Source organism: Mesoplodon mirus (genome assembly GCF_964341445.2).
Source record: "Mesoplodon mirus genome assembly, chromosome: 4".
Lineage (NCBI taxonomy): Eukaryota > Metazoa > Chordata > Mammalia > Artiodactyla > Ziphiidae > Mesoplodon > Mesoplodon mirus.
The window spans coordinates 46,861,046-46,874,580 of NC_138979.1; the positions used below are offsets into that span (position 1 = coordinate 46,861,046).

Sequence of the window (13,535 nt, forward strand, 5' to 3'; positions counted from 1 at the left end):
ATTTCCTCTTTTATAGCTGTTAGCAGTTGCCGTATGTATTGAGGTGCTCCTATGTTGGGTGCATATATATTTATAATTGTTATATCTTCTTCTTGGATTGATCTCTTCATCATTATGTAGTGTCCTTCCTTGTCTCTTGTAACATTCTTTGGTTTAAAGTCTCTTTTATCTTATATAAGTATTGCTACTCCAGCTTTCTTTTGATTTCCATTTGCATGGAATATCTTTTTCCATCCCCTCACTTTCAGTCTGTATGTGTCCCTAGGTCTGAAGTGCTTCTGCTGGGTGCCGTCTGGTGGATGAGGCTATCTAAGAGGCTTGTGCAAGTTTCCTGATGGGAGAGACTCGTCTCTAGTCACTCTTAATATTAAATTAGTGCCTACTATGTGGAAACACTGTGTAGAATACAACAGTGAATAACGTATATTCTTAGTGAAATGTGTTTTGAACTAAAATATTCAGACTCAGTTACAGTACTATTGTATAGTAATATACTGATTTTTATAAAGAGACAATCATTAGCATAATACTTTCAAATTCCATGAACAGAACTGGTATTTCTTTCCTATTTACATTATTATCAAGAATTTCCCTTACCTACTACTTCCTTTTAAAACTCTAGTCTAAGTTACTTCCTTTTATCTCAGTTGCTCTCTACTGAATTGAGAATAAACTGCTCAAAATTGGAGCTACCATTCCTTGTTCCAAAACAATGTTATGTTTTGGTTCTCTTTTGTTTAGGAAAAACCTTTAACTTTTTTCTTAGTGAAAAAAATTGTAAGAATTTATGAGAACCTTAGAAAATGATTTCACAGAAAAATATTATAGAAAAATATAACTGTGCTTTCCCCAAGGCAGGAAACTTTTAGGAACGTAAGGACTGCTTTAATGGTTCAGAGTCATACTTCCACAAATGTAGGGTGCTGTCTCTAATGGTGATGCAAAGGGTTGTGCAGGGGAAGGATATCACTTCAAAAAAATATAAATATCCTCGGTTTCCTTATTAATTCATTATGGAAATGTCATGCATTAATTTGTCTGATTTGCCTTTTGGGAAACATGAGACATTTTGGATAATTTATTTTCCTCATTTCCTACCTCAGACAACTTTTAGAATTTTAGAGCTAAAAGAAGCCTCATACCTCTTCAATCACCTCATTTTATAGATGATGCAACTGAAAAAAGAGTGGTTAAAACACCTGTCCAGGTCACACAAGTTTAATGACAGAACCTATTCTCTTGATCCTCGATACAGGGTTTCTTAAACATATCACGTTTGCTTGATATTAATAAACTTTTAATGAATTTAAATTTACTTCTTTGTAGTTTCACAAGGTTATCTCTATCTTAATTAGAATTAACTTGAAGTTAGTTAAGAATTCATGCTCACTATATTTTATATATATTTGTTTGTTTTTGTTTTTTTGTTTTTGTTTTTTCATATTCTTGATGAGGGCAGAAGCTGTGTTTTATTTGTTGTATCCTCAGAACTTCTTACAGGGTTTGACATGGCACATAGCAAGTATTCAGTAGACTGTTGTAGACTGAGAAAATGAACTTTATAGACTTGGATCACACGTACTCTTAGCTGTAATTTTTCTAAAGAGGAAAAATCTAAAGCTGTTCAGTTTAACCTTGTTCCCTTGATTATTTCAGACATTTTTCTCTAGACTTTCTCCAGCTCTATTGCATTCCTTAAGGTGAGGGAATCAGAATTTTGAATGAGCATAGAAAGTTTTCTTTCTAGATACCAATAATCTTCTCAGTAAGTGTAGTTCTTTTGCATCATCTTACACTGGCTAACAGCAGCACTTATTTGACACTTTTCTTCCACATTGTGTAAGTACAACACATATGTGCTCCTTGCTTTGATATTTCAATACCCAGAAAATTTTGGTTTCACTTACTCTGCTAAAACAAATTCCCGCTTCCAAATCAATTATAAAATGTTAAACAAGACTAGATTTAGCATCTATGACATTTGTCCAGAAAGGCCCATTAGCCTCTATACTTGTGTTTTCCGTGTTTAAATAAGTTATCTGTACAATCAAAACTGTCTGAATGTTTTCTATGTGCAAGCCACTGAACTCCTTCGTCTGAGTAAGTAATTCACAACATTCCAGATACTTAGCTTTTTCTCGGGTTGGCACAGAAAATGATTAGAAAAGTTTTGGATTCATGAAAAAGACGTTTAAGAAATCTAAAAAAAAAACATGTTTTAGTTTTTCCTTATGCATTGATTTATTTATTGCCATCCACTGTCCCTCTATGAACCCCAGACACACCCTTCTTGTCATCCTTAAGAACCTTACAGGAATCCTTTTATTCACCAACCCTACTCCATTGTCCCTCTGCCCTCAGACATCCCTCCTGTGATCCAGAAGAACTCTAAAGAAATCCTTTTATTCAGTAATCCTGTTCTTTATTACACACGCTACCAGAGGAGCTTAGAGATGGATGGAATCTTAGAGATTTCTAAGTTAAACTCTCATATACCAGTATGATATTCGCCAATGATAAAACAAACCATTGTAGCCAAGTATAGTACTTAATCTCTTTAATACACTGCATCCCTGACATATACACATAATACTTACTTGTACTCATCATAGACTTCCTGTTTGGGCAGTGAAGTCTCAGGATGCTCCTCTAGGGTATTCCGAATCCAGGAAAAGGCATGCATTTGCTGTGCCCGACTAGATGACATGGCATTCTGATCACTAATCATAAAACAAAAACATGTTTTAGCTGAAGTAGACAGCAATTCATTGATAATTTTTGAACCAGGCCTAAACGTTCCACTAAAGGACTGTGTGTAAACTCACTATAAATGACCAAACCAAACTCAGGACATAAAGTATATGCCCAGTTATCCAAATACAAATTGTCCACCTGTGGTTGTGAGCCATTTTCTATAGCTAGTGTCTGACTAAAGTTATTGCCCTGTTCCCTCCCCGCCATGGTCTCTAAACTGGCAGAGATGATGGAGCACTGAAAACATAAGGTATTTGTTTTGGCCAAAATTACCTCTAAGGGGATATTTGTTTACTTACTTGCCTGTTCATTTGCCTAAATTTACCAAATCATCAAACTATAAAATGAAAGTTATGGAAAAAATTGTTTATTTTCTATCTGCTTAGCATTCTCAAGTAACTACCCTGAATCTTACTAAAGCCTCTATGCTCCAGAATGGAATTCACACTGGAGAGATCCTGAGAGGACAAGTCTCCCTCTATGGTCCTTTCTGTAACCAGTCCTCCTCTCTAGGACAACACCTCCACTAAACATCATAAATTTTTATTATCTGGCAGTGTCTCTTATAACATGAGGGAAGCTCCTCACTTGACTCTGACATTCATCTCAGCTACGAAAACAATAATTTATGTATTTTCAAAGAAATTACTGAGCAATTTCTAGGACAGAAAATTATTAAAATAGTTACAAAATGTGGTCCAAGGGGAAAAAAGTAAAAACAACAGATTTTTCATTCCAGTTCTTTTCATACCTATACTTTTAAAGTAATGTTAAGCATAACTTATATGAATGAAATAAACTCTGAGAAATACTTAAAAGGGTAGAGAAACTCCTTTAAGAACAGAATCCATGAACCAACAACTTTTCTCTATATTTTCAAAATGAGGCTATTAAATATGCGTACTAATGAAAATAGAGTAATACCCCGCAAGCACTTAAAACATCACACATTTACCATAATTTCAGGTGCCATACAGGCAATTCATTTTTTTTCTTTTTTATGCTCTGTGATCTGCTTACCTGACAGTACCTAAAAAAACTCTTGCACTTTATTGCTCACAATACTTATCTGTTTATTCTTTGGTTTTCTGTTCAATTTTCAAAATCTGCCATACTGTATAAATACACTAATCTGTTTATAAAACATAACCCAACTGCATTTCACAGCATTCACCCAGGTACACAAATGAATTAGCAAAAACTATGGGTAAACACTTAACCAAATATGATCAAAGACTAAAAATATCTACTGTTTTGACAGTCTGTTTCCTGATGATTTTAGGAATAGTGCAAAGCAATAACCACCACAACACACACATAAACACTGTAATTGAGGCAAAGACAAGAAGTGATATTACCTTTTCTCTCCATTGCTGAGACCAGAAGGCAGCTGAAGGTAGAGGTAGAGTTTCTCTAGGTCTGTAAACTTCTCAACTTCTTGCTGGTTAAAAAGGATTAAAAAGAAAGATCATTTAAAAAATTCTTGTTTCTCCTGCAACAAAATTTACTAACACCTCCCTAAAAATACTATCTAAATTTAAACCAGGTGGAATGAATCACTTGGCAAAGAAAACAGAATCTAGGCTTTATTCTTATCAGTAAACTAATACAGTCAAGTTGTCTGATAAATTTATTGCATATAAAAAGTTGGTTAGTAAGAGAAAATGGTACTTTCCTATTAATTCTTACATTCTAGGTATAAATAAAACCATAAATCAATGCTTAGATGAAAATTTCTCATTTTAAATCACATTTAAAGAAGGAAGGTTGTGCAATATTACAGGAAAAGTACTAGATTGGGAGTCAAGAGACTATTTATTAATTGGCCTTAGCCTAACTATTTAACTGGTTATGAGGCTTCCATGCTCTGGCGGATTTTCCTTAGAAATGTGAAATGAATGAGATGATTTCTAGGCTTCTTTTCTATTTCTCAAAAATCTAGAACATGTGACTGATGATGCTACTGTCAGTGGGGGTGGAATTGAGGTTTAAAAATATAGTTATCCCTCAATATCCGTGGATAATTGGTTCTAGGAATCCCCTTCTCCCCTCCATGGATACCAAAATCCACAGATACACAAGTTCTTTATATAAAATGGTGTTATACAGTTAGTCCTCCTTATGCACATTTCCTCCATAACTGAGGAATCAAATCTGATCCAGGGTTGGTCTAATCCGCGAATGCAGAACCTGTGGATACGGAAGGCCAGCTGTTCCAAAGTACAACCAACAATCTGTTCCATGCTATGCAGATGTAATTATTCTCTGACTTGCGACAGTGGATGCTATTTGGAGAACCTACTTATAAGACTGTCTAACACTACTGTTGTGCAACTTTGTCATTTTGTCTATAAATGTACCCTTTAAGAAAATTTCTGCTATGCAGAGAACTGTGTAGTTTTCTTTCCCAGCTGAATTTGCCACAGGATAGCTTTAAATGTGCCACAAATCCTACTGCAATAAAAAAATCATAATAAAATTTTGGTAGCCTAATTCATTACAACTGAATTGCATTGCAATGGAAAATATGGACAGATTACTGGCATTCTTGGTGGCAGAATTTATTCTTACACAATAAAGCATAGTTCAAACATAGATCCAATTTTTTAAAAAAGCTTACAATGATATAATTTAGCCTATTCTTATTCTCACCAGAATTCATTCACGAAACAGTTTAATCTTAGAATTTATCCATAGAATGACTTAATCAATTACATGCAATTAACTCTCAAATCCACATTTTTTTTCATTCCAGTGTCTATGGGGTATTTTCCAATTAGCTCTTGCTTTAATATCTGATAGACTGATCAGCAATTATCCTGCATAACTCTTCCCTTGACAACAACAAAAAACCCCTACACATAAACAGGCATTTTCTTTCTCAGTTGTTACTTAGCACCTACTTTAATCTAGTTTCCCAGTGTTCAGTTTTGGAGTCTGCCTAGTTTTGTTCCTCTTGGTGTATTACACTCTAATCCTTCATTTAGCCTTCTTAACTATTTCCACCATGTTCTTCTAGTCTCTTTATTTTCCCAGCCACCACATTAGTTTAAGTCTTTAGCTGTCCTTCTTTTAAAAATAAAGGAGAATTCATTTACTCATTTATTTATCCACTAAGTTTACTTTCTGCAGTGTTCCACAAATGATTTATAACTATGAACTTATACTGTGTATCACAACCTATACAAAGACTGGAAATAGACATATGAACAACACAACAATAGCCCCTGCCCGTAAGGAACTTACAATGATTCTTGAATTACTAAAAATGTCTACCTGCTTTCCCTGCCTCCAGCCTTTCCCCACTTTAATCTGTCGAAATGGAAATAAAAACAAAAATAAACAAATGGGACCTAATGAAACTTGAAAGCTTTTACACAGCAAAGGAAACCATAAACAAGACAAAAAGACAACCCTCAGAATGGGAGAAAATATTTGCAAATGAAGCAACTGACAAAGGATTAATCTCCAAAATTTACAAGCAGCTCATGCAGCTCAATATCAAAAAAAGAAACAACCTCATCCAAAAATGGGCAGAAGACCTAAATAGACATTTCTCTGAAGAAGCTATACAGATTGCCAACAAACACATGAAAGAATGCTCAACATCATTAATCATTAGAGAAATGCAAATCAAAACTACAATGAGATATCATCTCACACCCATCAGAATGGTCATCATCAAAAAATCTAGAAACAATAAATGTTGGAGAGAGTGTGGAGAAAAGGGAACCCTCTTGCACTGTTGGTGGGAATGTAAATTGATATAGCCATTGTGGAGAACAGTATGGAGGTTCCTTAAAAAACTACAAATACAACTACCATATGACCAGCAATCCCACTACTGGGCATATACCCTGAGAAAACCATAATTCAAAAAGAGTCATGTACCACAATGTTCACTGCAGCACTATTTACAATAGCCACGACATGGAAACCTAAGTGTCCATCAACAGATGAATGGATAAAGAAGATGTGGCACATATATACAATGGAATGTTACTCGGCCATAAAAAGAAACTAAACTGAGTTATTGGTAGTGAGGTGGATGGACCTAGAGTCTGTCATACAGAGTGAAATAAGTCAGAAAAAGGAAAACAAATACCGTATGCTAACGCATATATATGGAATATATAAAAAAAAAAAAGGTCATGAAGAACCTAGGGGCAAGACAGGAATAAAGACACAGACCTACTAGAGAATGGACTTGAGGATACGGGGAGGGGGAAGGGTAAGCTGGGACGAAGTGAGAGAGTGTCATGGACTATACACTACCATAAGTAAGAGATAGCTAGTGGGAAGCAGCCGCATAGCACAGGGAGATCAGCTCTGTGCTTTGTGACCACCTAGAGGGGTGGGATAGGGAGGGTGGGAGAGAGGGAGACGCAAGAGGGAAGAGATATGGGGACGTACATATATGTATAACTGATTCACTTTGTTATAAAGCAGAAACTAACACACCATTGTAAAGCAATTATACTCCAATAAAGATGTTAAAAAAAATAAAATAAAATGATGTAATGGAGATAAGTAATAAAATAAATAAATAAATATCATCCCCAAAATACCTCTTGTTCAATATTATTAACATCACCCACTTAATCCCCACAGTGTCTATCGTATTAAATCGAAAATAGATTATGTTACCAAAAAAACCATGGGTATTATTATGAGCAAAGTCTGAGAAAACACAACACAAAACATCATTTTTTTTGGATAAAGAAACTCTCTCTCTCAATGGAGTATTATTCAGCCATAAAAATGAGTGAAATCTTGCCATTTGTGGCAACATGGATGGACCTGGAGGGCACTATGCTAAGTGAAATAAGTGAGACAAAAAAGGATAAACACCGTATGATCTTCTTTATACGTGGAATCTAAAAACAACAACAAGACAGACAAAAAAACCCTGAGCCCACGGATACAGTGATGACTGGTGGTGGCCTGAGGTGGGGGGTGGGAGGGGAGTGGGGAAAATGGGTGAAGGAGGTCAAAAAGGTAAAAATTTCCAGTTATAAAATGAATGTCATAGGGATATAATGTACAGCATGGTGATTACAATTAATAATACTGTATTGCATATTTGAAAGTAGCTAGGATGGTAGATCTTGAAAGTTCCTGTCATAAGAAAACTTATGTATGGTGACGGATGTTAACTAGATTTACTGGGGTGATCATTCTGCAATACAAGCATACCTCGAGGTGCTATAGGTTCAGACCACTCCAATAAAACAAATACTGCAATAAAGCAAGTCACACACATTTTTTGGTTTATTAGTGCATATAAAAGTTATCTTTACCCTATACTATAGTCTATCAAGTATGCAATAGCATTATGTTTAATAAAACAAGGTACATACCTTAATTAAAAATACTTTATTGCTAAAAACATGCTAACCATCATCTGACAACTCAGGCTGGCTTACCACAAACTTTCAATTTATAAAAAATGCAGGGCTTCCCTGGTGGCGCAGTGGTTGAGAGTCTGCCTGCTGACGCAGGGGACACGGGTTCGTGCCCCGGTCCGGGAAGATCCCACATGCCGCGGAGCGGCTGGGCCTGTGAGCCATGGCCACTGAGCCTGCACGTCCGGAGCCTGTGCTCCGCAACGGGAGAGGCCACAGCAGTGAGAGGCCCACATACCGCAAAATACATAAATAAATAAATAAAAGGCAGTATCTGTAAAGTGTAATAAAGTGCAATAAAATGAAGTGTGCCTGTATATACAAGTATCAAATCATTATGTTGTACACCTGAAACTAATATAATGTTATGTCAGTTATACCTCACTTAAAAAACATCAAATGAAAAACACATCATTTTTGATGATTAAGAATAAAACAACTTCATACTGTTGGAGAAACCTTGGATGCTACAGTTTTCAATTTTTATATATGCTAAAGAAAAGAACAGAGAAGAAATTCCAGAAGGAATTCAGAACATAATCCAAATTAGGATAAAGTGCCAAAGAGATTTAATTTAAAGATGGAATAGTTTTGAAAAAGATCAAACTCACTGCTGTCCCCCTTTTTTTTGCCTTTCAAACAATGAAACCTTACTACTGTCAATCACTCTTTTATTTGTTATGTAGGACTCAACACACAGAAGAAAAAATTGGGGGAGTTTACTAAAACTGATTATCAAAATTCTATGAAGCAAATGAGAACAAAACAATGCAAGTGTATAGTGATGGCATTCCAGTCCAGCAAAGCTGAGTTCACCACGAGGATTTTTGGTTTTGGATACACTTGTCATTTACGGCTAATCACTGGCTTCCAAAACAATGATCAGTGGTGTAGAAGACCGTAACCTTGCTTGATTATCAAGGCAAGAATATCATTTGGCAAGTATGTTAAACCTCAGATTATTTGATATACTTTGTAAAGATTTAAATATTGAGAATAAAAGTTTTGGACCTCCAAGGTGGCACAGTGGTTAACAATCCACCTGCCAATGCAGGGGACACAGGTTCGATTCCTGGTCCAGGAAGATCCCACATGCCGCAGAGCAACTGAGCCCGTGCGCCACAACTACTGAGCCTGTGCTCTAGAGCCCGCGTGCCACAGCTACTTTAGTTCGCGTGCCTAGAGCCCGTGCTCCGCAACAAGAGAGGTCACTGCAATGAGAAGCCCGCACACCGCAACGAAGAGTAGCCCCCCCGCTCGCCACTACAGAAAGCCCGAGCGCAGCAACAACAAAGACCCAATGCCGCCAAAAAATAAAGAATTAGTTTTCTGTTCCAAGTGGAGATTCATTGGTTGTCAAAAAGAAATATGTTTGATGCATTTATGAAATGAAGGACAAAGCTGCTCTATTTTTAGAGTATTAGGAAAAAGACCAACTGCATAAATTTTAAGAAAATTATAATTTAAAAACTCAGCCATAAAAAGAAATGAAGTATTGATACATGCTGCAACATGGATGAACCCTGAAAACATCATGCTAAGCGAAAGAAGCCAGGCACAAAAAGCCACATATCAAATGCTTTCACTTTTATGAAATACCCGGAACAGTCAAATCAATGGAGAGAGAAAGATTAGTGGCTGCCAAGGACTGGGAGGAGGGGAGTAACAGGACTGACTGCTTAATGGGTTTCCTTTTGGGGTGATGAAATCATGTTTTAGACCTGGTTAGAGGTAGTGTTTATATAACATTGTGAATATACTATAATAAATATCACTAATGATAAACTTTATGTTAAGTGTATTTTACAATTAAAAAAAATCACAATTTTTAATAGTGCTTGGCATATTTGGCAGATATATCTGAATATCTGACCTGAAACTTCAAATGACAAACAACATCTCTACTCATTAGTCTGAAAAGTCTTCATTTTCTTGAGTTGAAGAAGTTAAGTTCTCAAAGCAAAGTTATTGAAAATGTCTTCAAGTTTAGGGGGAACCTCAAATATTATCTAGTCTGTTGAATGAACTAAGGTGATGATTTCCCACTACTGGAGTTGAAAATCTTGCCCCAAAGCTTATGGGGACTTCTCTCTCACACAGTTCAATCTTTGCAAGAAGATATCCAAGGAATCTTGGAACTAACGTTTGATTTAGATGTCAAAGACATTCCAGGAAACCCCTTTGGAGAATTTTTGGTAAAAATCTCCCTGTTTACTTCCCCGTAAGTAAGCAGACCTTGTGTGTCAATCATTCAAACATCCCATTTACATAAGCATACACTTATGTAGCTGGTTTTTCAGAAACTTTGGGTATGAAAACAAAGCAATATTACAGACTTAATGTTGCAAATGACCTAGATAGTGCTTTGCTCTTTCACATCCTAGACAGAAAAGCATATAGCAAACAACCAGATTCAACATTCACTTTGATATCATGTGATCCAGAGAAAATTAAAGGTGTAAAGCAAAATATACAAGATCAAGTTACTTTTGGAGGATCAAGGTGGAGTTTTGTGTTCGAATTCTACCACTCCTATGCCCTTCCCCTCTGAAACTTTGGCTGATAAAGAATATTCACATGAGGAACGAGGAGCATGGAGCTATCTAATTCTTTCTATGAGGTGTAAGTAAAGTGGTGAAGAGAATAAGGAACAGAGACAGTTCATCAAATATTCCATCTGCTCATCTACATTTCTCAGCCTCCTCTGCAGTTAGTTTAGGGCCATGAACTTAGCACAAGTGATGCATTTCATTTCTCAGCTGACATAGTTAAGAACCAATGTGTCACCTCTATATCCTTTTTCCCCCTTTGGGGCACCTTGGCAGTCCTGTGTTTCAGTGGTGAGGCTACAACATGGCAATGTCTGTCAATGTGGGTTCCTGAGGGACTACGTGGAACAGGGTCCTCCAATGATTTGTGCTATACATGTAGTGTGAATGAAAATAAGTTCTTCTGGTTACGCCACTGATATTTCAAGCTTCCTTTGTTTCGGCAGCATAGCCTTGCCCATCCTGATTAATATAGCAAGTCAGACCTTTCCCCCTAGCACTTCTGAGAGAACTGAAGATCCCTTTTAGATATGCAGATAAAAACACTGAGAGGAACTGGGCTCCTCCTCTCTAATCACAAAAGCTTTCATTCACTCATTTTTAGAATAGTGTTTAACATATTTTGAAATTTCAAATTATATTAACCAAGAATATAAGATATTTATGTTTATCAAAATGAGACATGGGATAAAAAAAAGTTAAGTACCAGTTTAGAATATACAGCCTTCATGCTCTCTCCCACTTTATTTAAGAAAAAAAAAAAAAAAAAACCTAGTTAAAAAATTCAACTCTAATAGATTTTGTACACAAGGTCCTATAATATGCCTGTTTGTCCCTTTACTTTGGGCCACAGCAATTACTCAGGGATTTATACTCAATTAATTTGCATTTATTGATCGCTAAAAAAAAGTTTTTCGGTATCTAGTTACACCTTCCCCCCTCAACTAGATCGAAGATTCTGGTTTATCCAAACTCAATCACCTTTTGAAGCAGAATCCTGAAATGTAAGACAGAGACAGATGGTACTCCTTTTAATATTTTAATACCCCATTTAATTTTTAAATTTAAAATGATAAAGTATTTCAACCAAAGTATACAAAGTAGGTACACATGTATCACTATCCATATTTAAAAGATGCTAACTTTTTACCATATTTGCTTCAGAATTCTTTCACTTTTTAGATTATACAGTAGTGTTTGTTATACGGACTGAAACCAGTTTATCCATTTCTTTATGACAGACAGTTGTTATAAAGTCTCATTATTTCAAATAGTGCTGCAATAAAAATTTTTATTTGTGACTGTTGTGTCCTTGAGTGGGAGTTTTTTCGATAGTACGAACCTCCCTAAAAGTAGAAGTACTTGGTCATATAAGATGCACATCCTCAACTTTGTTGGTATTCCCAAATTGCTCGCCAAAACTGTTATGCCTATTTATATTTCCAACAGCAATGCTACAATTTCTCCACATCCTTGTTAAAACTTAAGATTTCCATTTTAGCTAATCTTATAAGTATGAAAAAGTATCTCACTGTTTTATTTTACATTTTCTGATTGACGATGAGACTATCATATTATTTACCATTTGAGTTTACTCTAATACAATGGCTATCCAATTTTATCATGCATCAGAATCACCTGGAGAGCTTGTTAGAGATGACAGTTTCTGATTCAGTAGTCTGGAGCAGGGACCTTGAGAACCTGGATTTCTAAAAAGTTCCCAGTGATGCTGATATTGCTAGTCAGAGGATCACATTTGAAGAACCACTGTTCAAGGAACTACACATTTAAAAAATGGGAATATTTACTATGTAGTCCACATAGTAATCTTCTATTGCTTAGAAGTGTTGCTAATATCTTCTCTAGTTGTAGCTTGTATTTGCATTTTGTTTTTGGAGTCTTGAGATGCAGAGAAGTTTTTAATTTCCAGGCAGTCAAATATATCAATCTTTTCATTTATAATCTGTGCTTTTTGTGTCTTATTTTGAAATCCTTCTCTATCCCAATGTCATTAAGATATCCCATGTTTTCTTTTTAAAGTTTTGTTTTTCACATTTAGGTCTTTAGGTATTGTACTTAATTCCTCTAAAATTTATTTTTCTATAAGTTATGAAGTAGAAATCTAATTAAAAATTTTCCACAAGATTAGCTAATTTTCCTAGTATAATTTATTGAATGATTCACCAATTCTAATTTTCATGCCACATCTATTATGGGATTTTTGTTTATTAAAGGTTAAAAATAATGCCGTTTTTACTTTCAGTATTTAAAAACAACTTTCACTGAGTTGGAATTTAACTTAGAAAAAATCTGGCAACTTACCCTTGAGAGGATCATATAGCAAAATATATGATTCACTGATCCTTCTTGAACTTGTGAAACAGACTTTTCATATAAGAATATCTCCCAGTAACTGATTAGTTTAGTAATAAAGCAGCTCTGATGGAACTTTTAGAAATCTGAGGTTAATAGGCAAGTCTTGTATTGATAAATTAATAGCTAATAAGGATAAAGGACCTATATCATACATTATAGATGAATAAATCAGCTGCTACTTGAGCTTGATTGGTGGACCTTTCAAGTCTAATCTATCTAAAACAGTAGGATATAGTGCTAAGGTACAGGATACAGAAGCAGAAGAGTTCCAGATCTGCCACTCATTAGCTCTGTGATATTAGGCAAGATGAGCATTTATTTTCAAGTCTGTAAAACAGTGATAAAATGCCCAAATGTGAGGATTAAAAGAAATTTATAAAAGGTATCTATAATAGGTATTATTGTTACATAAATATTATTTTGAAATATAAACTTGCTTAAAGTCAGATTT

At 35.4% G+C, this 13,535-nt stretch overlaps 1 protein-coding gene across 2 annotated transcripts in view; it reads right to left on the bottom strand.

Moving 5' to 3' along the window:
- RFX7 (regulatory factor X7) overlaps window positions 1-13,535 on the bottom strand; it is a 158,104-nt gene that overhangs the window by 70,160 nt on the left and 74,409 nt on the right. For both annotated transcript variants that reach the window (XM_082617083.1, XM_082617084.1), the window contains exons 4-5: window positions 4,113-4,195; window positions 2,598-2,720 (exon numbers count right to left, since the gene is read on the bottom strand). In XM_082617083.1, the coding sequence (XP_082473209.1) occupies window positions 2,598-2,720; window positions 4,113-4,195 (206 nt within the window). The remainder of the gene's footprint in view (window positions 1-2,597; window positions 2,721-4,112; window positions 4,196-13,535) is intronic.